The 25245-nt window shown below is 39.6% G+C and overlaps 1 protein-coding gene across 1 annotated transcript in view; it reads left to right on the top strand.

Annotated features, from left to right (window-relative positions):
* Positions 1-25245, top strand: part of NFKB1 (nuclear factor kappa B subunit 1) — a 59055-nt gene that overhangs the window by 11567 nt on the left and 22243 nt on the right. The window contains exons 3-9 of the mRNA XM_036381736.2: positions 984-1068; positions 8246-8286; positions 10632-10730; positions 17811-17959; positions 19471-19634; positions 20394-20552; positions 23512-23616. Coding sequence (XP_036237629.1) covers positions 984-1068; positions 8246-8286; positions 10632-10730; positions 17811-17959; positions 19471-19634; positions 20394-20552; positions 23512-23616 — 802 coding nt within the window. The remainder of the gene's footprint in view (positions 1-983; positions 1069-8245; positions 8287-10631; positions 10731-17810; positions 17960-19470; positions 19635-20393; positions 20553-23511; positions 23617-25245) is intronic.

Raw genomic sequence — 25245 nt, 5'->3', positions numbered from 1 at the left:
TGGCAGAAATCAGGGCTTTTTTCCCTAAGCTGGTTTTTATGTGACCTGTAAAGTGCCTTCACTAGTTAAATGGCTGAAATGGGAAGGAAATCTAGGCCTGCTGAAATAAGCAATTGGAAAAAAAACCTTATTTTTATGCCCTGCATGCCTGTGACACTTGCTCTGGAATTTCTTCTGTGGTAGACATTGGAGTATTTCTGAAAATAAAACCCCTTATGTCCTAAAAGGCCCTTTTGTGTAAATTTTTGTGATGTTGGCATTGACAGTGATCACTAAAATGTTCCTTCACTCACACAGATCCACAGACCTAGCTCTTCAGGAGCTCTTCCTGATCTTCTTAGATCATTCCATAAATTACTTGAACTGTGAGAATGGTGCGTGGGTGAAAAGTTTAAGTGAAAAACAGGTCATTTCTATTCACCTTAATTTTCAAAAAGCAACTGTTTTCTCCTTTATGCTTGCTCCACTTTGGAAAAAGATAGATTTATACCTGACAACAATTACAGTAAGTTAAGACATATCAGGGTTTAAAAAAAAAAAAAAACAAAACCACACTTGCATTAGAGCTTGTAAATATATTTACATAATGAATGTAGTCTGGTGGGGTTTAATCAGAGAAGTGGAAATGAAAACTCACAGGTTCTTAGCAAGGCCTTGGCCAAGACATCAGGTTAGATTTTCAGAATTTACTGCATAAGCTCTTTAGGATTTATAGTTGTTAGTGCAGGTAAGCAAAATGGGTGTTTAGAAACTGTGCTGAGGTTGGTGTGGTCTCGTGATTCTGGTGAAACTTGGGTCGGTGCTGTCAGCTCTGCTTGCAATGCTGTTGCCAGCAAAAATAAAATTGCTATAAAATGTTTGTGTAATTCAGCAAGGTGTTTGCAGTCTCAATATTTGCAAAGAACTTTAAAGTGCTTTGCTGATAGATGTTTTATGCAACTGTGTATATATGTAATAATGAAGAGTATTTTCTTTCAATATAGATGTTTGCAGTGGATCAGTTCATGGGAATGAATGCTTTTTTTAACAGTACCAATTACATCACTGCAGACTTACCACTACGAACAGGTAGGAACCCTTACTATTTGATGGTGCCATTGTCCTGCTGATTCTTCCTGTTTGTTTTCTTTTGAGGAGTTCTTTTCAGAGCCTTTTTTGTTTACCAACTTGTCATAATAGTAGATTGCAAGTTGTGAACTAGGTTTTTTATTACATCTTTTTGCATCTTTCTTTCCCTCGTGAAACTTTCAGCAGTGAGACAAATCGGATTTTCTTGTGGCTTGTACAGAAACTGAAAGTTTCAGCAGTTTCCCAGGTGAAACCAGGACAGTGACCAAAGAGCTTTGAGTGGCCCAATTTTATAAATTTCTTTGTTGAGGCTTTTTTCTGAATTTGAACCTTCAGTGAGTTGCATGTTGCTATTGCCAGTTTGCAGACTGCACCATGTGCTTCTTTTCCTTTTGAATGCTGTTGCATTAGTTGTAGTAGCTCTTAAGGTGCTTGTTTTTCAGTAATAAAATGCAGAGAATATTAACTTCCTGTACCATTCAAATGTGTTTTTCCTTCACAGTGACTTCTCTGTTTCCTGTGAAGTGGCAGTGTGGTATTAGAAGCACCTGACAATTTCCTGAACAATAACACTAGTTTGAAAGCTCAGACAAATTTTGCAACAAACCACTGAAAATAAGTATTCTGCAAAGGTCTGATAAGCAGCTCTTACAGTATGCTTCCAGAACAGTAAGAACAATTGGAAGTTTTTTATAGCTCAGTTAGTATCAGCTGCTTGATCAACCTTGGTCTGGTTTTGCTTATTAAAGTTTTTTATGAATATTACTTCTTGCATGAATTTGGAAAACTCTTTTCTCCTGCTTACTCTATTAGAACAACTGATACAAAAGGAAGAAGGAAATAAATTTTAATTTAAAATTAGGAATTTTTTCTCAAAATATAGCTCCAATATAGCTGTCCAAGTCTTTTACCATGACAACTTTCTCTTATCTGTTTGACTCTGTTGTATTAGAATGTAGCTGGTGCCTTATGTATAGCAAATGACTCTCTTTGGTTGAAAGTGCAAACCACTTCCGATGGCATTGTTTGATACACTTCACAGCAGTGAAGGTGTTAAGGGTAGAATGATATAAGCATTTAACGTTTTCCTTCACAGGTAAAATTCCATCCTAAAGTAACAATAAAGGCTGCTTATAGAATAAAAATTAAAGCAAGCTAACTGTTTTAGTGTTTTCTTGTTTTCTTAAAAGAGTAGTAGCAAGAAAGGATCAAAAGATAATTTTGTTTCAAGATAAAATGTTCTCATGAGCAAAGCTCATGACAAATATGGAAAAACATCCAGCAAATGAATGTTGCAATCATTTGTTTACGGTGTATTTTTATTAAGGCACATAAGATTATTCCGTAAGATTCGTCTGTGTTGTATTAAAGGGCTTGTGTATTATAGACCAAGGGATTTTTTCTCCCAGCTTCTTTTGAACAAATAAGGTTATTGAAATTTCCCTGTAATGAGCTCTTTTACCTGTACCTTCATGGCAGACTCATTCCATACAAATTATCAGATATAGAAAGCTAATTTTCAGATAACTATCGTCTAAAGTAGAAAACAGCTGTTTTCAAAAACATGTCAGGGAGTCAAGGATTCACTGAGTTCTGCAGCCACAGAAAACTCTTACTGGGCTAAGTCTGACTCTGTCCTTAATTTGAAAAATTGCTTCAAAAAAGCTTTTTTTTATTTATAAGTGCAACTGCTCTTGTCTACTGCTGCAGTATAGGTGGCAAGTTCCTTGTGCACAAAATGGGATTCAGTAACAGATCATGGATTTCATGTTATCACAAACAAAAAGTTAATAAAAAAAATTTCGAAAAGGGTTGATCATTTCAGCTGCATCTGATGATGCTGCAGTTGGTTTGTTTGTTTCTTGAACAGTATCCCAATAATGTTTATTTCCTTCCCTTCTTGAAAATATGCTGCATTGTTACTGTGGACTGGCCCTTCAGTTAAAAGATAGTATAATATTTTTTATTTTCTACTTTAGTGGTTTTCAAGCAGGGACTAATGATTTCTTTCTATTCAGCAAAGTCAGTTAAAAAAGTCGTGTGGGGTTTTCCAGAAGTACTTCCAGTTGGAACATGGAGAGAGTGAAATAAAAGGATTTTTCTCAAGGACAGACAGATGATTAAGGCAGGAAGAAGCAAAGACATGAATTGTTCCTCATGATCTGGCTGTGGTGCCTATATCTTTCAGTCTGTGCATCCATAAAGGCAATGTCAGACCCATTACACAGGAGACAGGTTTAATGTGTAACCGTGGATTGCTGTGTCGTGCCAGTGGAGCTGAATCAACAAGCAGCTGGGGAATTTGGGGACTTTCTGGTGGTAGATGTTCTGCTGCCACATTAATGTTTACAGTAATAATAGAAAACCTTTGAGATGGTGGGGCACTGATTTTCTCAACATCATTGTCAATGCTCAAGTGTCTTTGCTTCTTTTCCTCTCTTGTATGTCTGTTTTAAATAAAAATTAGGTTTTTTTGTTACTTTGGCTCTAAAGTTGCAGTAGTTATGTGGATCAAGTTTTACCAGCAGAAAACGCAGTACCTCATGAAACCAACCTCTTCTTTGGCTTGCTGGGAAGTATGCTGCCTTTGATTAGGTAGGTTAGGTACTGATCCTTAGTGGCATTGGGGATGGAGGGAGCATTAACCACAGCATGTATTTACCTAGAGTAAAAGCAGGTGCACATCAGTGGGACATCCACTGTGTAGTGGAGAAACAAAGTGATGCCTTTGGATAGGAAGGAGAGGAAATGGGCAGAGCTCTGAGCTAAGAGGTTTGTAATTTTGGATGTTCTGTACTCCCTCATGATGATCCAAGGCCATCTACAGCCATGTAATATGCCCCAGTTAGAGGTGGGTTTGGGAATTGTGTAGTTGTTCTGGCTTCGAGAGGCTCTGGTCTAACTAGCTCTTGGCATTACGGTGGTGTGTTTTTAAGACTTTGAAGTTGAAGCAGAGCCATTAGGAGCTGAGCAGTATTGCCTGGAGGCTGGTAAAATTAATTTTCTGCTGTTTCTTTAACCTCCTTTGTCCAACTCTCTGTGACACTTGCTGTGAAAAATGAGGTTATAGAGGGAAAAAGAAGGCACTTATATATTTTTTTCATATTTTTTTAAAGAGAGATAATGTTAGAGGTTCAAGGAAACTAGACCACCACCAAAAATGAGATGAGTGTTCATTTTCCCTGTTCCACAGTAGTGGCCCTAATCCTCAGGAGCTTGGGCAGACTTCCATACAGTTTCTGGTGTTTTTCTAGAACTCCCGTGCTCGTGTTTGGAAGAGTGAACCAAGGGAAGAGGTTAAACAAAGTCTTATGTGCCATTTGCTTTAAACATCATGCTTTGAACTGAAGAGCTGGGATTCAAGAGAGTATGCCTGTGCAGGGGAATCCCTCAGGGGTAGGACATGCAAATGCTACAACAGGCCTTCAGGAAGGATAAGGCACTAGGCCTCCGGTCTGAGCTTTTAGCAGCAAGGTACCACTGCCAGAATGGACACAAGAGAGTTTATGGGACTTAACAATCAAAACCTACAGGCTATGAGCTTTTCCATCCATGTCCACAGAGAAAACAGCAATTACAAGGGTGAGATGCCTGTTCTGGTGGCCCACCAGCAGAGAGGATGTGAGGGATGATGCTTGTTCACAGGTTGTTGCAGGTTACATTGAATGGTTTTAGGTCTCAGAAAGCTGTTAGACACAGGATCCCACTAGTCCAACAGAGTTGCCAGGCTTGCAGAGATATCCCACCAACCTCAGAGACCTCTTTTTCCTTGACTTTGCTATGGTGGGAAGAAGGAATCAAGGGAGAGCCTAGGATGGGTGCTCCTTTGGAAGTGTGTGTGTGTGTAGGGTGAGGCCTGTCAAGAGGAAGAAAGAATGCAAGTGGTGGGAGTGTCAAGGAGCAGGAGGGCCTCTGACTCAGGCAGGAAGGAAAATGAAGAAACTTGGCAGTTGAAGAAGACGTGGGGAAGTGGGACTGTGACTCAGAGTGGAGTGGGATGCGAGTCGCTCTGTGGCAACCGAGGCGAGAAGACAGAAAAAGAAGCCCTCGAGCATGGCCAGGATGTGGCAAATCCCCTTCAGGCTGGAGGACTGCATGTTGTGGTTCTTGGCCTCCCAGCTGCAGCAGTGCCAGGCAAAGCACCAGGGACACTCCTGTCAAAATCTGGCTCTTGGCAACCCTGAGAGCCCTGCCTGTGTTAGAGCCAGCTCCATGATCGTGTCCTTCAGCCTCTCTGTAGGGCAAAAGTAGAACATAAGCTATGCATAAGTAGTGTTCCTTCTTGTGGCTGTTCAGCATTTAAAAGGGGGTTGCTCCTTAAACAAGAACTTAAAGCAAGCACCTTCCCAGGTGGAGCAAAGGATCATCACAAATCTCATCATTTTTAGTTCCCCTTACAAGGTGTTCATCATCAGGTTCCTGCTCTTTGTCTGCTGAGACAAAGACAAGCCTACTGATAGAAACAAAATATTAAAAACTGCTGTGTGCAAAACACTAAATGTGTTTTCTTTTCCCCATGGGAAAGGATGAGAGAAAGAAGGAATCACACATAGCCAGTGTTAGGCTGTGTAATGTGCCTCTGGGAATATTCAGAGTTCAGTGAAAACAGCTATATGAGACCTTTCACTAATAAAATCCTTTTTATAATCAAAACAATATGCCATTTATACATGGATGTTTTCTTGAACATCGCTGGTTTATTTTTAAGTAGCATTTCAGATATTATGAGGTGCTTTGCATTAGAATGCCTTCTCTGTGTGTCTGGTTCAGATGCTATACCAGAGAATTACTTATCCACTGTTAAAAAAATAAAAAGGAAAATCTTTAGTCATGGAACCCAAAGGTTAAAATAAGACCTCACAAAACTGTTTTAAGTACATTGCTATGTTATTTGTATAATGTGGTTTAATGATAACAGACATCTAATTTGGCTTTGTACATTTACGCTGCATCTTTTTTTCACTTTTCTAGTGCTGGTATATAAAACCTGATTTTTTTATCAGCATATTTGTATGCTTTTTAAAACCTTTTTTTCCAAGAGGTCAGAATAACCACAGTCCTAAGTTTTCAATTTTCCTGAGTTTTCACAAGGAAAACCATTTCAGTGGTATGAAGCATTTTTCCTTAGTTTTCCCATGTGCCAAGATAGTGTACATGCCTCTCTTAGGAGTTTGTATTTCCTTATTCTGAGGAAAAGCTGTAACTTGGGTGTGATGTGTCCTGGGGGACTTCTGCAGCCATTTAGCCATTGGATAAAGACACTTCTTTTCTGGCTAATGTTTGAGAGAAAGCAATAGCATTTTATGCTAACCCAACATGTATGTCTTGAAAATGAATTCATGAGAGGAGAAGAGCCAAAGAACAATTACTTGCCAGATCATGCCCTGGAGGCTTGGTTGAAAGTTGAACTACACACTGTTGTATTTTTGGTGCATTATTTCTGCCAATGCCCAGAAAATACATGGCTTCTGGATTGTTAAAATATAACTTTTCAGGTGCCTAGAGCATGAAGGGGGTTAGAGGTCTGTGAAAAGACTTCTTAAATTTAAGTGCTGATACATTGCTTAAACCTAACTCAGCTCATCTTGACTCTATCTGTTACAGACAAAAATTGAAACACAAGGCCAAAGCTAAATATTACTCTGCATCTTCTAAAGTCCCTAAAGTCCAAACTGTTTTTCCTGCTTTGTAATGCAGGATTATGTGTATATGGTCTTGAGGCAATTGTTTTTAATTACTTCAGGAAGCACTGTTTACTTTTTCAAAGAAGAGTACAATTGATGGACTTGAGAACTAATTTATCTTTAAATGTGAATTTGTTGTGACTGCTAATATTTGCAATGTAACTTTGACATGAAGTTCAGTTGCTGAGTCACCTAACTGCTGTAGCAGAATACTAATTTCATCTATTGTGTATTTATTCAAACTTTCATGTTGAGAGAAGCTTGTTCAGTAAAGATCTGTGCTTAACTCCTTAGCATTAATACCTTTAACAGAGTAGAACTGATAATACAGAAATCCAACAGGAATATGGCTGGAAAAATATTACTTAGTTATTCCCAGTGAAGCTGTCATTTGGGGTCTACTTTGAAAACAGATATTTAGCATTGAAATACAAATCATCTTGACTGCTTAGCAAGAGAGAGGAAAGTAATGATAGCTCTTGGAACTGTTGTTTTGAGACTCATCAGTGGCTTGCATTTTAAGAGGTGTTTCACAGCCATCCACCCAGAGAACTTTCCTTCTTGATGTAAATAATCTGAATGATCAGAGTTGAAGCTAAGCTTTGATCAGGTGATGAATGCTTAACTCTGGGGGCACTGAATTCTCATTGGATTTAGGGCCTACTCAAAACCTATATAGACTGGTGAATTTTGCATGAGGTTTATAGTATGAAGTTAGCCTCTGTATGAGACTGAAAGTTGTTTAATGAAGCCTTCTTTAAAAGACACAAATAGGATTTTATTAGGACATAATCCTATGTATTGGCACCATGCTCAATCAAAAGAGAGTCTGTATTTGTAGTCAAATTGAGTGTATTCAGTGTTTTTAGAGGCCCAGCAGAACACTATATTTAAAAGTGTATCTGAAATTATTAAAAGAATGTAAATTGTTTAGTCTTCTCAGTTCCAGGATTTTTTTTAAAGCAGTTCTGACTGTTTAGGGCATGTTGAGACAGCTTGAATTCCTCCTGTATTCCCATGCCTCAGAGCTTCCCATTGGCTGTCTCCTGACTTTCAAAATCACCTATTCTGTAGGAAGCCCTAGGGCCAAAAGCTGGTGAGTGTAGTCTCTAGAGCCCAAGGGGTTTAAATACAGAAGTTAACCTTAGCTCAAGAAGCCAGGCTGCTGTCAGTGGCAAGGGAAGGATCCTGTTCTTATTCACCATTGCAAGTTTTAACTGAGTGATCAGTTGTCCATTTAGGCTCTCTGAGTAAAATTAACTTTTTTGACTTAATCTTCCTCTTCTTATACTACTGATCTTTAGCTGGGAGTAACAGACTGACACACGATTAAATAATTTATTGAAATTTAAGTTCTGAAGAGACTTAGATGCTTTCAAAAATTTTATCTCAAGTAATTCAAGGACAGTATCTTACCCCTACAACCTATATATTCATTATAGCAATGGAAATATAATTTCTATTAATACTTTTCTTTCTTTCTTTTATGTTAGCAGATGGACCATATCTTCAAATCATAGAACAGCCAAAACAGGTAAGAACAAGACTACATTTTGAAAATGTCTAAGGTAGCTATATTACTACATTCAGCTTTGAATAAACTTATGACTTAAATAAAAAAGAGCACAGAAAAGTCTGAGCTCTCAGAACAAATGTGGCACTTGAACATGAGGAGTTTTAACTCTTACTTTTGTAGTTAGAGCATTTCCTGTTTTGTTCTGTGTTCTTTATCTCTTTCTGGAAGTGTCATAATACAAAAAACCAACCCTAAGGGTTTTAAAAATATGCCTTGCTAATTATAGATTCTTCATCTTAAAAGTGGCTGTTTCAGTACCCCAGTATTTGGGAACATAAACTAGTAGATCAAACACAAAAATTTTTTAGGATTTGTTTTATAGTTTTTGAAACACAAGAAGTTAAAAATAAAAACACTTAATTCCCAAGTTACAGGAACTTCTGACTTGTGTTTTGTTGTTGTAAAGAAATGCAGTTGTCCTTTGAGATTCTTTTTGTTATGGTTGTCTGTTTTGAATAATCAAAGAAAAATGAAGATAAGTACTCCAATGAAACTTTTTTTCTGTTAGGTGGCAAACAGTGATCTATGCTCCTCTAACTGCAGAGAAATCATTTCAATGCACTGGTTAGTTTTCATGCAACTGATGTACAAATCATTGCTGGGTAAAGATTGCTCTGAAGTGTGTCTGGGTATTGTTCCCCTTTGGCTGGTGGCACCAGCAACAACAAGGATTCCTCCTGAAGCTGTTACAGTATGGAGGTGCCCTTCCTGTTTGTCCCAGTGAATTGACCAAAATCCTCCCTTATACAGCTGTTCAGTAAACAGGGGAAGACAGTGGCTAAAAGCTGTCCCATCCTCCTCTTGGTCTTCTTCAGAAACATACTGCAATCCATTCTTCCTGTCAGGAGGCAGTGGAGAACATTGGTTTCAATCACACACCAAAGATATTTTTGTGCTGGAGCATCCCTCCAGGAATAGGGCTCTTCATCACAGCACTAAGTGGAACAGCAGTGTACTGTGAACTCTTGGAAGAATATGCTGCATCTTCCTCATTGTTTTGAGTTCATCCCAAATCAGGCCATGCCTTTGCATGGTGGGGCCTGCAGTGCACCATCCATAAGGAGAAACCTTTGTTCCCATGTGTGACTTCTCAGCAAGGGGCTCCTCTCATGGAGGTACCCATGTGGCAAGCTGGGCAGGGGCTTATAGCAGGGTGGTGAGGGTGATCCATCAGCAGAGTGATGGGTCCTGACTGCAGAGGGTGATCTGCCTTTCACAGAGGTTGCTTTGTCTTTTGATCAACTTGATCAACACACAGACTCTGGGTCACTCAGTTCACCTTAGGAAGGGAATTGGTTAGGTCGGAATAAAAGTCTTAGAAGTTTACATTTGCTTGGTAAACAAGTTCTTAGCTTTTGTGAGATAGGTACTGAAGCTTCTGCTTATGGAGTAATTTTAAGGCATGTTGTTCACATTCAGCTAATAGAGACTTTGAATTCAGAGTGGTCTACTACTAGAAAGAAGCTGAATGTTTCTTGGAAAAGGCTACAACATTAACTGGTGCTATTTGGACACTGGGACCCCTATATAAGATGGAGATTTTGCCAGAGCTTGTAGGCCTCAAGGGTAGATCTGAAAGCAAAATTGAGGACCACATGAAATATATTGTTAAGTAGAGTTAGTTACCAGACACCTTCACTTAAGAGTTGCATCTGTCATGCTTTATTGATTGCCATGTAAAATAAAGGGGATGTTCAACAAAGGAGTTGATGGAGAGCTGTGTTCTGGACTAGTTTTCAATATCCTGCAGTTCTCTAAAGTATATTCAGATATCTATTTAAAGACATCTGTAGCTGAGATGAAAAACAGCCAGAGTCCCCTGAAGCTTTCATGCTGTTTCTGGATTTCACTCAGAGATACGGCTTTCATATGTTTTTCCCAGAAGGAGGAAAGTGTTTTTGTTTCATCCCTGTACTTTCATTTATGGTACTTTGGACTTCCTTATTATTTGTTCCAATTTTGTCTACTTAGCAGCAGTCTTGGGAGAGAGTATCTGCTTTTGCATTCTCTACATGTGAATTTTTATCCTATTTTAAGAGTATAAATAGTTCTCTCTTTCAAAATATCTTCACTTAACCAAAAGAAAAATATGAGGCTGCTGCTGAGTGTTAAAGTGAAAATAGAAGAGGTTCTCTAGGGCTACAGTTCAGCGATGCTTTGTTAACCAGCATTTCATGAATGAACAATTTAACTTTTTCATTTGGGCAAGCCTTGTTTGTGGGTGTGTTCATCTCTGTGTGTGCTGTTTCTCTTTTGGCTCTGTTTCTGTACAGCTTTCAAGTTTCTTTTCCTTCATTCCACAGAGGGGATTTCGTTTCCGATACGTGTGTGAAGGGCCTTCGCATGGTGGACTTCCTGGTGCTTCTAGTGAAAAGAACAAAAAATCATACCCTCAGGTCAAAGTAAGGACATAAAGCATTAATGCTGCAAAGTCAAGGCCAGTGTCATCATACATATGTGTATAGGGCCTTATTGCATAGCAACATACATTTGTATGAAGCTGCTCACGACAGGCTACATTTCAATCCCGATGTTCAAATTTGATTTTGAAAATAAAGTTGCCTTAAGATGTGTGGGTTTGTTTTGGCACTGTTTTTATCTGCCAACAGTTAAGCAGTAAGTTATCTGCACCTACTACCTCACTACCATTGTGCAGACTAATGGAGCTCTTCCTTAAGGTGCAGTTTTAGCAAGGCTTGAGCTACTCTGTTGCTCCATTTCCATTGCAAAGCATGAGTCTGCTTAGTTATTCCATTTCACTCTAGGATGCTATTTACCAAGTTTTCCTTTTTTTCCTGTTCATGTTACTCCTTATTCAATATCTCTAGAGTACTCCATTCTTGGGAACTTAATTCCTTTAAAGTAACATAGAACCTCTGATTTTAATAGGAACAGTGTTATGTTCAGGTGTTCACTGAACTTTTTTGTGGGTTTTTTTTTCTCCTCTGGAAAAAAAAAATTAAAATATGTTAATCAAAGAAATGTTCTATGGAGGCTTAATATGAAGATTAGAAAAGTGATTAATCATTCTGGGACTGGAGGATTGTATTTGCCTGTGTTTCTTGCAGCAAATTTTTTTTCTGTGGAAGTGTGGAAAAGCTACACTGTGTCTTTTCAGTATTTTTAACTTAAAAGTAAGCCTTGGTCTTCTTAGTCCATTACATATTTGAACTGGTGCACTGCAAATTCTCATGAGGAGCAGGGTTAATGTATTCTAATTCTGGTGTTATTTCTTAATATATTCTAATCCTGGTGCTCTCTTATGCCTTTATGGGGAAAGAAGGGGAGGGAAGAGTGGTAAGCAATAAACCTCTGCCTTGGTGTGTGCCACTCCTGGTTGTTCTCCTCAGTGTGTGTGTAGTTTGTCTGCAGTTCTTGGGAAAGGCTGGAGTTTGGAACAGTTGCATCTCCTAATGCACCAGTGTAAGCATAATATCATGGAAAATAAACAGCACTGGCTGAGGTAGGCTAGGCTGGTAGTTTTGTGACTTGAGAAGAAGCTAGGAAAGCTGATTTCATATAGCCTTGCAAAACTCTTAGGAAAAATTACTAGCCCAGGCAAATTATCTACTTGCTTTTTTCTTTCCTATTTTGACAGTAATGAGGAACCAATGAATGAAATTTCACTGGAATGTTCAGATATAAAATCATTTACTTCAGTTGAGCCAGATCTTTGGATTCTGATCCAATCTGCAATGATAATAATACAAGTGATGCTTTATAAAGGTGTGGTAGGTCACACAATAGCATGACAAGGAGTTAAACGGGAAATGGATTTTCTCCTTGAGTAAAGTAGAAAGCAAAATGTTCTTTGGCTTTCCATCAAACCTTCTAATTTCATTGATCATCACTTTTTAATTTCATCTATAGCTTACACACACACAGATCCCTTCCCTTCCCTCCCATCCCACTGTGTGCATCTGGGTTTTTTTCCCCAGTACAAATCCCCACATGGCAACACCTGCTGGGAGAGGCTGGCAAGGGAACACAAGTAAATTCCTCAAGGCCATTGCTTGTTAGTGCCTGTTCTTGATTCAAGTGGTGCCAGGAAAGACAGAAGTGTTTCACACCTTTTCCTGTAAGTCTATTCTGTGTTTTGTCAGAATGTGCTCACTTTGTCTTAACTGAGCGGAGCACAATTGAAAATTGCAATTTTTTGTTGCATTGGGGTTTTTGTTTTGGTTTGGTTTTTGTTTTGTTTTTTTTTTTAATTTTATTTTTATTTTTTGGTGGGTTTTTTTTACTCTCGTGTCAATGTTTTCACTGTAAAACCTACAGTAATTGATCACAGTGCAGTGAAAGGACAGTAACATGAGCTTTGGCTGTACTGTAAAAAATGAGGTTTTGTGACAGATCTTTAAACCCTTGGCCATGGTGTGGTCAGTGCAGTTCACATTGGGATCTGCTTTGTGAGAGTTTGGCCAACTCTCTCAAACTTTACTAGTACCTGCCATGGATGTCCTTAAATAGACATCCTCTGTGGGCAAAAAACCATTGCAGTTTTCCTAATCTGTTTTCATAGGATGATGGATTGGACGCCAAAATGAAAGCACATTTATGGGATGTGACCTCTTGCATAATGTGGACTGTTCAATTTCACCCTTTTTTTTTCTCCCTGCACTGTCACTAACTCGTAACTAAGCTGGAACACATCAAGACATATCTCTCACATAAAGGCTGGAGTTTTGAAGACTTTGCTATGTCTCTAAGCAAGGTGTTTTGGTATTTAATTACATGTTTAACCTCTCCCTGTATAGTATATTAGTAGATGGTGTAGGTCAGGAGCTAATGTAGCAGTTCTTTCTGTAGCAGCAATGCCAGTCTTTACACCTGAAACAAATTTGCACTGGCCAGGAAGGTGGAATTGGAGTAAAACCTCTTGTTTAATGGAACAGTCCTGACTAATGGAGTCTAGATTACAGTAGATTCCATAATATCAAAAATGGGATTAATTTATCTTAATGATTTGTGGACTTACGTTCCTTTGCTTAGCCCTGTCTCTGCTAAGAGTAATCCTAATATGTAGAAAACATCTTGCATATTCAGAGGATTCTATATAACTTCGCATGTTATTATGGAGAGCAGAGAAGTTGTAGATAATAAATATGTTACAATGAAGTTATGTTTCATGATTGCAACCTAAAATTCTTCATTTAAATTTCATTTTCACCTACTTAGTGTAAGTAACACAGCACTGGAAAATTTTACTGTCTAGAACAGTTGAAACCAAAGCTTATTCATGAACTGCTTATTCATCATTACTATTTTATCCAGAGGAAAAAGCAATCAGTAGTATAAAAAGAAAGGATAAACCAGCAAAGTCTAATATTATCACCAGCATACTTAACTATCTAAATTTTTTAAATTTACAATTTGCTTGGGTTTTATATATTTGAAAAAATGTCAGAAAACTCATGCAGAAAATTTCCACTGGCCTTACACATTTATCATGTGTGCCCTGATCTTGCATGCTGCTGTTAGTGTGGGCAGATCCATGATTTACACTGAAGTGCTTGATCCACTTTTAGGTGTGACAAGAGCTTACTGAAAACGGCAGAGTGAAGGAAATGTCCTGAATTTTCATCTCCTCGGGGGCAAATCTACGTGGGTGGCTGCAGTCTGTAGTTCAGTGTTCTTTGTGAGCTGGATGTAAATGAGCTCCAGCCCGGAGTTCAGAGGTGTGTGCCTGAGCTAAAGAGCACCATCTCTCTGCACAAGAGTTTGGGCACAGAGCACTTTGGCTTGTGAACTGGAGCTGCACACCAGTTAGGTAGCCCTGAACCAAGGCACACCAACAGAACTGCCCAGCCAGTCTGTCCTGGGGCTATTCCAAATTATACCTCAGTCTGGAGATAAGAGTTTCTTGAAATCTGGGATTTCAGCACATTTACTTCGAGTTCAGGAGGAGAATTTATGGAAAATTACTTTGCTGATGAGCCTTGGTGACAAAAAGAGCATATTTATTTGCTTTTTCCCCTGTCCCCAATAGGAATTAAATTTAAAGTGATATAGACTGCTGATTCCAAGTCCAAAAAATCACCCAACAACTGAATTAAGGAAAAAACATGAGACAAGAATAAGCAGACTCTTTGGTATAAATCTTTACCCCTTTTAAAAAGCTACTGAATCAAATTCAGTGAGATTTGAGCTTTTTACTGGTAAGGCTGATTTAGCTGAATATGAGGCACTGGATCACTTTAGAAGCTCTGTATTTTTGCCATTAGAGTGACCTCGCAGTCAGAGGATCAGATCTTCAGCTCCCATTCGTTTAAATTACTTTACATGGCTTTTTCTGAAGTCTTTTAAGTAAGTACTCAGCTGTCTGTATGATTTGTACCACATCTGAGTATTTTGTCTTTAATTAGCAACTGGAAAAAAGAGAGATACTGCTCTGTAAAAACAAGCTGTTTATAAAGAGTGAGTGATGCCTCATCTTTGGAACACTTCTTGTACAAGGCTACATGCCTAGGACAGCGGTAGTGACACTCTGAAGGACAGGCAGGGCTGGAGCTGCAGTTCTTTAACAAAGGAATTGGAAGGAGAAATAGGTGCTTTTGTAATGCTGATGTTGTAGGTTTAATGTGGTTTTTTCCATCATTTGCTCCTGTTGTTGACCAATTGGTTTCATTTCTTGCTTGTAAGAGTAACTGGAAAAAAACATCTTTGAAGTATGAAAATGTTCTTATAAAGTTTTTGTAAAGTTTTGGAACCTATAAAAATTGGCTGGGATCTGGATTGCAGGAGGACATGAAATAACTGAAAAAACTTTCTACTCTTGTTTTGAAATTGACTCAATTTCGAGTTCACAGGATCCTTTTAATCTTTCAGACAAATCTCTCAAACAGAAAGAGCAGATAAATGTAAGCCTGCAGCCTTTTAACTTTATCAGATCAATTGAGTGCTGCTTCAGATACAGGATGTAATCAAGTATTACAGCTATACTCTACCCAGGAACTCCTTTTATTTTTTCCCCTCACCTTTAATTTGAAGTTCAGTAGCTGTTTTCTAGATCACAGCTCTGATTTTGAGCCGTACAGCATCCACATGCTATCTCCCCCTCATGCTGAGTCTGTTTTTGTGTCAAAACCATAATCCCTATTCAGCATTGTAACATACCTTCTACCTTTTCAGGCCTTTGACAGTGTTTCTTAAGTTCCTGTGCAAACCTGGTAGTTACTTTCATACCTTAGTGCCAGAATTAATTTAAAATTATTCTGAAATTGTGGCATGATTCAAGGACATTGAAAAGTTATTTCAGACTTAATTTATAGTACATAAGGATATTTAACCACTTAGACTATTTTCCTGGGCACCAAGTTTACCCCAAATGACTCAAAACCAAGTAGGAAAGTCTGTCTATAAGAAATAAAGTTAGGAGATGTTCAGAGACATTATGTCCCCTTTGCAGCATAGGACATCAGACTGGATGACAAAAATAGTCTTTTCTTGCCTTATGACCTACATAAGGTATTACGTTTTAGGAGCCCTTTTGTTTTTCCCCTGGGAGGGAGAGACTGCAAAGATCATGCTGAGCTGAGTAACAGGGCAGATTGCAATCTGGTTACCACTGCAGTTCTGTGCTGAGCTTTCAGGGGCTGGAAAGTCCTTGTGTGCAGCAGTCCTGCCTCCAGTTTCACTGTGGTTTCTACAGCTGATGGAGGATTGTCTTGAACTTTTCTGATGTGACACCAGAGCATCAATGTTATTCATAGTGAATATAGCACTGCAGATGTGCTGGGAGCTTTGTAGTAGGGAAAGGCTTATTGAGTGAGGAGTAAAAAGAAAAGAATTATTTTAAAGCTACCTTTTTGAAAAGTTAATTGTAGCAGTGGTGGTGACATACTGTAACACTGAATGCAGTAGTTTTTATTTTCAGATGACTTTGAAAGGTACATAAATATTTTCTCCCTGCTGGTAAATGACAGAAATAGTCCAGCAGTGATTATCCTGCATCTCTGTACTGTTTCAGTCCAGATTTCAATGTGGAAACAGAAGGGAAGCATCAGCCCTCTGTCTTGTATTTTAGAAACTGCCACTTGTAAAATGCACATTACTGCAGCATTATACAGTTAACTAGCAGGAGTGAGTAATGAGAGGGCTTTTGCACACCTGCTCCTCCTGGAACAACTTTTTCATAGTTGGGATTTTTTTTTTGCTTTCAGCAGTGAATAGGAAGGCAGGGAGGGGGCACGCACTGTACATATGCAAAGTGTTTCAGCTGTGATGGAATGGGTTCAAGAGAGGGGTTAACTGGAGTGAAGGAAGCTAGCAGGACTCAGTAATGTGGTGAAATCGAGGCAATCCCTCGCTATCAGCATTTTATCAACAATATAACCTTAAATATTCAGTTCATCACTGATTCATCACTTTAATGTTTATCGTGATCCTTTAATGCCTTGGTTGATTAGATCTATATGCTGCTGTAATACAAAGAACTTGGCCCAAGGCAAATTAGAAGAAAAATTAGAGGAGGAGGGGGAAAAGCCCAACATTGATAAAAGGGTTAATTAAGTGAATTGGAAGGGAAAGTAATGTTTGCTTTTTAAAAAGTGGGGTAATTTTATGTTCAGCATAATTTGAAAGTGGTGCATAACCCATAACAGCCTTGGAGCATTACTGCCTTGGAGTGAGGAAAGAAAATAAAGTTCTAAATAATATATGTAAAGCAAATAACTTACCAGTATGGTATGTTATTAGTAATTTTAGATGTATTTTTGAGGCATTGTTTTTTATTAAAAGCTGTTAAAAATGTATGGTGATTAGAAACTGTGGCAAGGGGAAAAAAAAGCTTTGTAGGCTTTCAGAGTTGGGTATATGAAAGAAAGCACACAGTTTATCATAGTTCTAGTCCAGCAAAATCCTAGGTGGGAATTCATTACAAATCCTTGTGTACACTTAAGAGAGATATTTAGTGGAATGAGTAATATGTGTTGATGAAGTACATGAGCTAACAAAATGCCTGTTAATATAGAATTTATTCAGTGTAAAATCTCTACCTGAGGAGTCATTGTAATGCAGCCAAAATGTTTTCTAACAATCATAATGTTTAAAAGTAATTTTTAAAGTCTTTTTGAATTGGGCAAAACAGTGCAGGGTTTTTAGTTTAATTTTCTATATGCTTCTGTATGGGTAACAATGTTCATTGTGAATTCAGTGTCCTGATTGAAACTTAAGGAGAGCAATGTGGACTAAATGGCCAGAATGTAAAAGTGAGATTCATGTTTTAAGAAACAGATGAGGCTTTCCTTTAACTTTTTTGGTCAGTACTTCTGCCATTTGCATATCAAGTTCAATTGCAAAAGAAAGTGATGATCTGGTACAGTTAGCTTGCCATTTGTATTTCATGAAGAAATGCATACACATTTCTCCTATGTAAACTTGATTGTACTTAACTGACAGAAAATGCTCACCTGGAATCATCACTTGTTTCATTTTAAAAAAACAGTAAGCATCCATCCCACTTTCTTCATATTTATTTACAGATTTGCAATTATGTTGGACCTGCAAAAGTAATTGTCCAGTTAGTAACTAATGGGAAATACGTCCACTTGCACGCTCACAGCCTGGTGGGTAAATTCTGCGAAGACGGAGTGTGCACGGTTCTCGCAGGACCCAAGGACATGGTTGTGGGGTAAGTCTGGGAGCTCCTCTGCAAACCTGAGCTCTGGGGGCAGCATCAAGACTGTAAAAAGCAATACAGAAATACTCCTAAGAGGCAGCTCTGGGGAGCAATCGTCTCCATGCTCTGATCTCTGTTTTTTTTATATCTTAAGAAGAAAATTTAATGGGGTTTTTGTTCACCTTTGTAGAATTTTCCCTAAGCAAGCTAAATTTATTTAGGTAACTGATTTTTTATTTAGAATTTGTATAGTTTTAATCTCTTGGTGTGCAATCTAAATTTGTGTTGTAAGTCCATTCTTTAAAATGAAAGGAATTTTGATCAGAGAAGGGACTAAAATTAGTGTTATCATTTTGTCACCTCTTTGATCAATATTTTACTTCTATTTAAACCTGTCAATAGAAATGTAATGGAAAGCATTAAGAAAATAGGATTATTAAATTTGAAATTAATGCAGGACGGGTATAAACATGAAAATACTGCATAAGTCAAAATTGTAAAGTTTAAAGCAGAAAGATTGTAGTGAAATTGTAGTTGGCCTGTTCTTGTTTAATTTGAAAGAATAATTTTTTTATATCAGTAAACGGAGCTGAAGCTCCCAACCGTGTTTTGAGGCTTAGATCAGGTTTCATGCTGGCTGTGAGTTTTAGTTCTGTGATCTCAAGAATGTCTTTGTTGGTGAAGATGATGAAGTTTAAAAAGCTGAGAAGGTTAGGAGAGAGAGAGATTCTTTTAAATTGTAACTTTTGATGTCCAAGCCCAGTGCACTGACTTTACCGCGCACAACAATTTAAATAGCTTTATTTCAAATGCTCCTTTTCATCTTGAAAAGTTTGGCTCATATTCTAACCTGTCTTGTTTTTCATCAGATGTTTAGAACCAGCTTTCCTGTCCTCACTTGACCCACATGAAAATTGAGTTATTGTCTTGTTTTCATATTTCCAAATCTAATTGATTTTTCAATACGCCAGCAGATTTTTACAAAAGCACACCTTGTATTTTGGAAATTTTTATTCAAATAGATACCCAACCTATCTTGCAGAATGACCAGAGCCTTCCTTAAAACATTTTATTTGTAAAATACTGCACTGTTTTCAGCTTCTTAGCTTGCTCTCCAAACCATTTTCAACAGATGGAGCATACTCTGAGCAGTTGCTCTGCTTAACAGACACACAGAATGACATATTAATGTCATTGCCAAGACACAGCAAACAAAGTGTGACTACCAGATTTTCCAACATTTTGTAAGTTGCTTTCCCAGTGGAAGTCTGAAACCTGACAGATTACTACTTATGCCATAGGAAAGTGCACCCACATGATCGCTGTCATAGAATGGTGCACATTTTACATGTTTTGTCATCTTGACTGAATTTTTCTGGATGGAAAATTCTCCCTCAAACACTAATAGGGTCTAAGTAAACCTGTAGAGTCCTTCTGTAGACTTGGGTTGTGTAGATGTCTCTGGTAAGAGAAAGGCTGCCTGTAAGTCTGGCCTAAAGCATTCCCCAATCAAAATTTGGCAGGTTTGCAAATCTTGGAATACTTCATGTCACGAAGAAGAAAGTGTTTGAAACTCTGGAAACACGCATGATAGATGCTTGCAAGAAGGGATACAACCCAGGACTCCTGGTGCATCCAGAACTCAGCTATCTTCAGGCAGAAGGCTGTGAAGACAGGCAGCTAACTGGTATGTGACAATGATGGCCTGGTTTTAATTGGTGTTTTATTACAAACAGACTGAGCTTCTGAAAACACAGATTCCTAGCTGGAAAAAGACCTTGTGTAGGACAACAGCCAATGTCTATGTGCTTTTAAGAGGTGGTGCATTGTTGCTGTGTTTTAGGGAATCTGAAAGGAGTCTGCTTTCAATGCATGCATGAGAATGGAGAAACTTCCACAGCTGCCTGTACCAACCTCTGCACCTGTATTCCATTGCTCTTCTGCTGTTGAATAAGCTCTATTTAAGAGTAATTTTGCATTATTGTAGCAAGACATGATATCCTTAATTAACTTAGGGACCTCCTTTTGAGAGCACTGTTTCATTCAGCTGCATTTCACCCATATTGCTGTAAAACCTGTGGTCTTCATTGCTTTCAGGCACTGCATAGAGGGGCCAGCTGTCTTTTCATCACTTTTAACACCAGGAGTCCAGGTGTCCTTAGGGGTTGCATCCTTCCTTTTCGCAACCTTTATAAACTGAGAGCAGAAAGTAGTAATTTTCTGTCTTTTAATTATATAACTTAAGTAAGATCTGAAGCACAAACTGCCAGCTGAACACAGTACAATTTGAATAGCTGCTCCACTCTGCTTAGAAAGGGAAAACCCAATGGATGCTAAACGTAAAGGAAGACATTTCTTCCCTATCCATGCCTTTGGATGTTTGTTTGTTCTCTCTGTTTTGTTAAGGATGCCCTACCCTTTGTGTTAATTCCTCTGTCAATTCCAGAACGGGAGAGGGAAATCATCCGCCAGGCAGCCATCCAGCAGACCAAGGAGATGGATCTCAGCGTGGTGCGGCTCATGTTCACGGCCTTCCTTCCCGACAGCAACGGCAGCTTCACGCGCAAACTGGATCCCGTCATATCAGATGCAATATATGACAGCAGTAAGTATATTTGGCTTTAATCACTTCTTTAATTAGGGGCAGGCTCTTGTACACACAGAAATGACAGGTAGATATTGCTGTACATAGACTCATCTAGCCCTGCCTGCCTGGTATTTGATGAAAAACAAGTAAGTAGCCCATGGATAATTAGCCCCATGTCTGTCGACGTACATACAGTGTCATGCTGATTTTAATAGATGGTGATGTAAGCCATAGAGGAAGATTTTATTTTGCTGTTAGCATGTTTAATCCTGCCGCTTTTATTATGAGGATTTTGTAAGTTCTTGTTATATCCATAAGAAGGGCTTGAATTTTGCAGAGTTTTCAGTTGCTTTCTGTGACAAAGCGTTATTACAAGAGATGTGAGGAAAAAAATTACTTTGCTTCTATCTTTGTTGAGAATTTGACACCTTTCAGTTTTGCAGACCATCTGCTTGTCCATATTTTAAAAGATAATGCAACCTGTGGTGGTTTGACAGGAAATGTGTTTTTTGGGATGCTGTGTTTTTGGCCAATGGATATTCAGACTTTAATATTGGCATTTAACCTGGCCATTGGGACATAGACACGCCTCTGAGAACACGGGGTTAAAAGCAGAGCTCTCCCCTGGGAGGGCCCTTTTGGGTTTCCGGCGGGAAAGAGTTCGGGTCTCTCCCCCGGCCCAGCTGCTGGCTGGGCAGGGGGAGGGGAAAGCCATGTGGCCGAGAGAGGTAGGCCTGAGCCCCGGGGTGGAAGGGTGGAAGAGAGAGAGAGAGAGAGAGACACCGGGAGCCATCGGGCAGCCCCCCCTGAGAGACACAGAGAGAGAGAGAGAAAGAGAGAGAGAGAGAGAGAGAGAGAGAGCCGCTGCCTGGGACTGTAACCTTGAAGCTTGATAAACATGGGCCTGCGCCGGCAGCACGGCTGGGACGGAGAAGAGGGGGGGGTTCAGCCGGCCGCTTGTAGGAGCTTTTAACCCCTTTTCAGAGAATGAGAACTTTACAGATCATTGACCTCTCCTGGAAGATAGAGTGGAAGATGAGGAAGGAATGTGCAAGTGTGAGAGAGGTCTGGGCGAGTGAGAGATAGTGGAAGAGTAGAGAAGAATCCTAGTGGGAAGAGATGATGGAGTGGCTTTTGCTGGACTCTTTTTGTACAGCCATGGACAGAACCATGTTCCTTGTGACACAGAGACTGCATTCTAGGGGGAGGCAATGGCCTCAGAACCAAGAGGGTTCAGTGTTGGTGCCCCTCGGCCCCAGGAAGTGAAAAATATGGGGGGGACCGGTGTCCCAAAGGAGAGATTGGGCCTTTTTTGGTTCGGGACAGAGCATCCTTAAAAGACAACCCTAGAAGCAGCTCTGGTCCGTGTTCAGTGGTGGGAGCACTGGACATGAAAAGGAAGAGGTCACGACGGCAGATGTACTCCGGGCAGTGCCACGAGTGACACAGAAACACACGAGGCTTCAGCTGTGTTTCCAGGGGAAGCCCATGGTACAAGAAGGACTCCTCTCCTCTTGATGAACTGAGGATTGATTGTCTAAAAGGTGGTGCTGGACCGAGAGTTGGTGATTTGAGGAATAAATGTATTGTGTTGGAAATTTGGTGGGGGGAGGAGGAAATGTATTTGTAAGGTTTTCATTTTCCTTGTGTGTGTGTTCCTTTTTATTTGTAGTTGTAGAGTAGTTAATAAAGTTCTGTTTTCTTTTCTTTCCTAAGTAGGAGCCTGCTTTGCTTATTCCTGGTCACATCTCACAGCAGCTACCAGGGAGAGGGTATCTTCATGGGGGCACTGGCATTGTGCCAGTGTCAAACCATGACACAACCATTTCCTTTAGATCTGTCAGTATTTTTTAGAGCATTCCTCTATTTGTCTTTTTTCTAAGAGAATTTTTTCACTTCATGTTTTCCCCTATGCTGTTAAATTATAGTGACTCATTTTACTTGAACCCTTTCTGCTGCCTGAATTTTCCTTCCTGAGGCTGTGGCATCCCATGTTCTTGATAGTCATTCTGTAATGACTCAGGAAAAGTACCTTTTTTTTCCTTTGTGCATCAGTCATGTCTATATTATTGCTTTTTAAACAAGGTCTAGATCAAAGGGTAATAATGCAACTGTTCTGCTATAGTCTGTGCCTTGCTGTTAATTGGGCAATGTAGGTCAAAAATCTTGTCCTAAACTAAGGAGACAAACAAAGGTGACATTTTGTATGCATGTTTCTGCTGTTGTACGTTGCCACACAGATGTCAGTTACTAGCTTCTGATCTCCCAAGGTGAATTCTTGATTGCTAATTTCAGAAGATCTTTCTTGGGTTTTGTTTGGGGGTTTTTTGGATACTTCATTGGCACCATTCAAGTCTTTACAGAACAGACATAACCTGTGGTAGCATAACTTGCCTGTCACAGCTGCTTTCCCTTATCAGATGATAGTTCTGTCTTGAGGACCAATAGTTGTCTGTAGATGCCTCTACTAGGATCTGTGGAGGGGGGCTTTTTTATCACTGTCCAGTACATTGGCCAAAAACTGGCATGCTTTCGAGTAAGCCACAGTGTCAAGCAGAGCACTGTAGATAGCAAGAAACAGGAAGCAGCTCTCAAGAGTGTCACTCTGTCAGAAAGCAGGGAGGAAAAAGTTGCATTCTCTTGTATGGCCCTGCTTGTCAGAAAATGAGTACTAGTGCAGGGTGCTGGATGCAGGTCACTGCTGGGTTACCTTGCTAGTGCAGTAATTGTGCTGCAGTGGCAGGGACCTTATTTTGTAGTTCACAGTTCAGTCAAAGCATAGAAGATATGAGATTTGTCTTTCATATGAAAAGCCCTTCATTTATTCATGTTTAATAAAACACAGACAAATTCGAGTAGGTTGTATTGGAAGCTTGTCTTTCTATTGCATTTCTGTGTGTTGTGCTTGGCTGTGTTTTTTTGAAGTCTAAATCTGTTACAAAAGTAAGCAGGTTTTTTTCATCTTCCCTTTCAATAGAAGCTCCCAATGCCTCCAACCTAAAAATTGTAAGAATGGACAGAACAGCGGGGTGTGTGACAGGAGGGGAAGAGATTTACCTGCTCTGTGACAAGGTTCAGAAAGGTAAGAGTCATGAGTATTGTGAGGCACACCAGGGTGTTCATCTGGAGTACACTAAAGCCTCCTGTGCTCTCTTTAGTGTTGTCACTCTGATAGTGCAGCAGGATTTGTAAGTACTCAGCCTTTCTGGAAGTCAAGGCAGCAGATTTAATAAATCAAAAAAGTCTACTGCAAAGCAAATTCAGCTTCTCTTGCCTCCACAGAGACCATGTGATCGTCTTTGTTCTTCTCAAGTTTCTGCCCTTGTGTGTGTTCTGGAATTTTGGGGGGGGTGGTGGGTGATGTTTGACTCCATTAATTAACACCTGCTCTGAATTATTCTAAAGTTTCTGATTTATTATTAAGTTCCTGATTGTGAAGAGTAAGTATGACTATTCTCATGGATGCGAGCTGAATGTGTTCAGCACTGCTGCTAATAACTTCATTTTTATGTATACACTTATGGTAGAGGTTACTCAGTGTAAACAGACACTTATGACAGGTTCATTTTCAGTCTCTGCTCATGGCTTTGAATGTGTGAGACTTCAGCAGTGTGGATTAGGACACTTTGTTTTTTTATTGGAAGATAATGGTTAAATGTGGTTTGTTATATTTGGACTAAGTAAAAAAGAAAAAAGATGGGAGTGAGGGAGATTCTTTGTATTTTTCAGCTACAGGTAGTACTTGGGACACCCTGGTGTAGATTACGTGGTGGAGTGGGTGCCCTGTTCTCATCTACTTGGAAACAGTCCCCGCTCATGTTGTTAAAACCACTGTGACATTTTGTATTGGTGCAGGCTGTCCTTTTCCATCTCGCTTTCTTCTAAGTGCCCTTCTACCATTTAGGGAAGAGGGAAAGCTTTGGGGGCTTTTAGGGACTTTGAAAGAACTATTTTCCTTTAATAGTGCATCTACCCTCTGCCATCAGGAGGGCTGAGATAAAACGCAACTCTTACGTACAAAATAAATAAATAAATGTCTGACTCAGTGGAAGCCCTGAGATGGGGTTTCCCCTCAGCCAGACTGGGGTTTCCCCTGACCTCACTGCCTTCAGAAACCTCCTGCCTGAAGGAACTTGAGCATGCAGGACAGCAGGACTGGAAGTGGTGGTTCACAGTCTTGAGACTAGCAGGTGGGGCACCTGCAGGGGAAGCAGTCTGTCTGCTGCAGAGGCCTGTCCTGCATCAGTCACCCTAAGAGACAATAGGCTTTTTCTAGCTTTTTCTCATGGGAGTGCTGTGGAAGGAATTTCCTGGTGAGATGCTTTTCCTAAAATCATAAATAAATAAATAGAAAGAGAATGAAAGAAGAGTTTTTCAGAGGAGCAGAAGCCAAATGCCATGTTTCTGGCCTGTGCTGTTTGGAGGGTGAAGGATCCCTGCTGCCATGTTGCTGGCTCACACCTCCCCAGTCTCTGAGCTGCAGTTCCACCGTGGCACTCTGCCAGCAGCAAGCGGAACTTGAACTGTGGCACTTCAGGTTTTGCTACAGTTTTTTGAACTGAAACTGTTGGAGGAGAGAGGGTGGTTTCTACATTTCATGCTTCAAGTTCTCCCCTCCTTACATGTTTGTTCCAAATAAGGCTCCTTTGGAATGTTTTATAACCCTAGAATAGGAAGATGATGTGAACCTAGTTCTCTTTTTACAGCTCAG

This window comes from Molothrus ater, chromosome 4 (genome assembly GCF_012460135.2).
Source record: "Molothrus ater isolate BHLD 08-10-18 breed brown headed cowbird chromosome 4, BPBGC_Mater_1.1, whole genome shotgun sequence".
Taxonomy (NCBI): Eukaryota; Metazoa; Chordata; class Aves; order Passeriformes; family Icteridae; genus Molothrus; species Molothrus ater.
Note: the sequence above shows the minus strand (reverse complement) of the source record. Positions and strands in the feature narration are given on the sequence as shown.